Here is a 4,367-nt window from a genome sequence, read left to right on the forward strand (position 1 = left end):
TGTACGTAGCATGTGCGTACTAGCAAATACGGTATCACGTAACACGTGGAGTCATAGCCTCAAGACGATCTGCTATTAAAAAATGGAAACGTGCTTTCGGAAGCGTATTGTCTTGCATAACGGCCATGCCCAACATAAAGACATCTCCGTAAAACAAGGCCATAGAAATCGCAAGCATTTACGTGGGCCAGGTTTGGAATAATGACTATTAGCGCCACCTGGTGTCCATTTTTGTACAAAAACAAACTGCCTGAGCGTAACCTTTGTATAATAACACAATATTTTGTACATGCTGACAGTCAAGCAGTGCTTGTATCGACTGTTCAGCAATAATTTAAGTCCTAAAATATATCAGAGCACTTGTATCGATTATTATTGGTGTAAATATGCAGTAATGAATGTAATGAGGAATATTTCCAGGCAATATCGAGTACAGGATATAATCTATCAATATCAATTGTCAATATTGAGGTCAATTATAATTCTTATTATAAAGTAGAAACCACAAACCTCACGATCCTTACTTCGGCTGATGTAAAAACGAATGAAGATGTTAGCAATGTTAGTAATCTGTTGAATAAATATACTTCGTACACACACGTTATGCATTTAATCTTGGATCTCATCCCTGCTCATAAATCTGAAGGAATGATACAGAAAGATTAAAACCATCTATTGAACGCTTTCATGAAAACGACAATGAAAAAACTATTAATTACCACTACTTCAAACAATTTTTTTTTAAATAATTATCCAACATTTTTTTTGTATAAGCAGTGTGCAATGTTTATTTTTCCTTGTTTCCCACAGTACCCACATTTTACCCAAAAAAGTTCATTTATATTTTTTTGTATCTATAATTAGTTGTTACACATTCACCAACATGGAAATTAGAATCCTACGAGACAATTTACTTGAGCATTAACTACTCAAAATGTAGAGGTTGCAACTCATAATCAGTGATGTTATACTCACATGCAGGCATGAGAACAGCTTGAGATGTTTATGGAGGAAATTCGTGTCGTGCGTAGCACACTGTCCAGCTAGCGGGGTCTGGGGGCATGCCCCAGGGAATTTTAGAAATTTGGAAGGGCAGATAGGCCATTTCCACCATTACGTTCTTAGTAAAAGACAAATTTCGTGACTAACAATTCAGTTGTCATTTTCTATGAAAATTTTAATGTTTTATGTGGCGGTTAACTTAAAGCATGCCTTAATTTACATTACATAGATACACAGCGATATTTATTTGGAGTTCTGTTACTTCTGTGTGAAATTTGAAGTACTTTTCCCCGACCTTTTATGAAGTTTAAATTAAAAATGGCGTCCGCTTTGACAAAAAAAGTATGCATTACCACCCTAAGCTTTCTATTAGTTTTTTGCATCAATCTCAAGAATGACCAAAATGAAAATTCAAAACCCGGAAATCGGTGAATCCGTGGGAAATTCTCATGCCTGCACATGGCAGCATATTTCACACCCACCTCCCTGTGCCAACACGATATGCAAATGTACAAAAGAACACCACAGAATCACACTCGACACAAACTTTACAACTTCACAGAGAATTTATTTATGTATATTTTTATGATGGTGACAAGAACTTTACTTTGCTTTCTTCGACTTGATTTTCCTCAAGTAGAAGTCAAGCTCCTTGCCCTCCAGAATGTATCCGTCACAACGTCCACACTGTCCTGGTCGTGACGCGATGCAAGCTGCGCACAAACACAATATATATACAGCTGTGCTACAGATACAGCATATCGCATCCTATTCAATGCATAGTCGAAGAAGTGGGCAGATTTACGGAAAACGTGTAAATTCGTGACATTCATGCCAGTCACCCAAAACCTACTCCAAGAAATTCGTGGACATGCTCTATTTAGTAGCAGTCAGTGTAACTATGACAACCTGAGGAAAAGTCACAGATCGGGACACTATGACCAGAACGGTCTGATCCCGTCGTCATATCAGATTTACATCATCACTCTGCTACCAATCAGGTCACACGACGTGGGACGCAGTGGGAAAAATATACGGGGGCTTTAGCCCCGGAAATGCCAAAAAGAGCCCCCGTAAATTTGCATAGAGTTCAATGCAAACAAAATTTTAGAGTGCTATTTTCATCCACGCGAGCTTGAAAAGTAGCCCCCGAAAAATAAATTATATTTTTTTCCCTGGGACGGCCTATTTTTAACCATACATGCATTATACTTATAGTTCTAATTAGCAGACAAGAAACGTACAATCACACTGAATGTTTATTTATACAACATTTGGAATTTTAGCGAGTCACTGGACCTTTGCCCAATCCTTGGAGAATTCAGACCCGTGGACGGTTTACACCCATGTAACAAACTAATCGGACTTCACAAACCCATCAGGTTTTAGACGACAGCTTGGCCACTCAGAATTTCAAGACAAGCGGTGTTTCCGCACCAAAGGTCGGAGCGAGATAAACCCAAGAGTCCAAGACCTATTTTTATATGCTATTACAATAACCACTAGGTCGTCACGTCATAACACCAAAATTTGTATAATATTCAATAATAAACTCAAATCACGACGTGCAGTTTTTGAAATGGGAATGCTCACCTAGGACTCTGCCAGTCATAAACTCATCCTCAAGAACCGGCTCTACTTTAGCGTGCTTCTTACGCAGCTCATACTTCTTCATCAACTTCTTGCTGCGCTTCTTGTTAATCCTAGCCTCTTCCTCCTCGGTCTGCAACACCAGACAGCCATAAAACGGTAAACATGGCATATGGTCCAAGTCACTACACATTACTCACTCACATCAAAGCTTGGTCAGGCTCTTTGCTCGTGGTGTGAACTGTGTGTGTGTGTGTTGTGTGATTGTGTATGGTGTGGGTAACCTATCGATATCACGTGGTTGGTGGACACGTCAGTAATAAGGATGTGCATCATCGGATTCAGCCGAAAGATGGTGTAAAGTTCATTCATCATTCCATGTCACCACGCGGCACAATTACGTTTCGCCGTCAACACGTACTAATGCATAATGTTAACCTCAAAAATAAGCATGCTAAGGTGGACTTTTGCAAACTCACCAGCTTTGACGCCTTCTTTCTACCCAGAGGTAGAGCATAATGTGTCTCGTACCAGGTACGGAATGGGGTGGCGTCAATCGTGACGACAGCATTCTTCACAAGAGTCTTGGTACGCACCAACTCGTTGTTGCTGGCATTGTATACGACGTCAATGATACGGGTCTTTCTTGCACAACCTAATCATTCACAGAAAACAAAAAACAGTCTTTAGCCGTGATATTGTATTATTTAATGCCAAAGATAAAAGGATGCAGGATTCCCCACAGGTCATTTCTAATTTGTGCCATCCCACAAATCCTCTGACATGCAATTCCAGACAAAAATCATGTTTTAAATTAGAAAAAATCAGAGAGAAAGAATCAAGAGCAGGTGCAACACCCTTCCCTGCCCCCCATCCATGTATAAACAACATGGCTTCTGAAATTTCTTGGGGAGAACCTTGGGAGGTGTCACAAAAGTTATAAAGAAACAGCAACTAATTCTGTCGTGAGCCTTCCCCAACAATCGTCTCCAGTGTTTTCTACCTTCTCTTTGTATGTTTTGTACACTTAGAAGTGACACTTGAGAACTCATTATATATTGTGATATATCAAGCTTATTGAATCAAGTGCTGGTGACACGTCAGAAATAGAGATGTGCATCATCGCATTCAGGCGAAAGATGGTGTAAAGTTTAATCATCATTCTATGCCACCACACCGATGTAACCAACGGGTAATTCTACGAGTGGTATTCAGCTTAATCAGACGACAACCTACGTTGGCACAACAAAGCAAGCATGCACGTATGCACACAAACACATGGGGGCCCCAGCTACCAGTCGGAAACACAGATTAATTTACTCAACAAAGGTGAGCACTTATCATCTCTCCAGGAAGCAAACTGAGGATGACGGCTGCTAAAGAAACTATATTAAACATTACTCACATTCTGAGCCCCAGGCGAAGTTCCCATGATCAAGACGCAATGCTCGGTATTTTTTATTCCCACCTCTTGTTCGTACAGTGTGGATACGCTGAGGTCCGAGCTGTAAAGACAGATTTCCTGCATACATTCACACGTAATCCTACCCGGCCGTCAACTGCCGACTCTGTCCCATGCCTATTGACGCATCTGGTGGCGGCACTTCAGAAATAAGAAATGTGCATCATTGCATTCAGCCGAAAGATGGTGTAATGTTCATTCATCATTCTATGCCACCACAAGATGTAGCCACGAGCTGCCGTCAGGGTTCTCCCCAGGATGAAATTAAAACAGGGGGGGGGGAAGGGGAAACTAGGGGGGTCCGGGAAGCGTT

At 40.8% G+C, this 4,367-nt stretch overlaps 1 protein-coding gene across 1 annotated transcript in view; it reads right to left on the minus strand.

The window, feature by feature from the left end:
• Window positions 1-1,549: 1,549 nt before the first annotated feature.
• LOC106813924 (40S ribosomal protein S8-like) overlaps window positions 1,550-4,367 on the minus strand; it is a 3,653-nt gene continuing 835 nt past the window's right edge. The window contains exons 3-6 of the mRNA XM_014818166.1: window positions 3,998-4,097; window positions 3,072-3,247; window positions 2,596-2,725; window positions 1,550-1,715 (exon numbers count right to left, since the gene is read on the minus strand). Coding sequence (XP_014673652.1) covers window positions 1,606-1,715; window positions 2,596-2,725; window positions 3,072-3,247; window positions 3,998-4,097 — 516 coding nt within the window. The 3' untranslated portion in view covers window positions 1,550-1,605. The remainder of the gene's footprint in view (window positions 1,716-2,595; window positions 2,726-3,071; window positions 3,248-3,997; window positions 4,098-4,367) is intronic.

This window comes from Priapulus caudatus, unplaced genomic scaffold, assembly GCF_000485595.1.
Source record: "Priapulus caudatus unplaced genomic scaffold, Priapulus_caudatus-5.0.1 Scaffold844, whole genome shotgun sequence".
In the NCBI taxonomy this organism is placed as follows: Eukaryota; Metazoa; Priapulida; class Priapulimorpha; order Priapulimorphida; family Priapulidae; genus Priapulus; species Priapulus caudatus.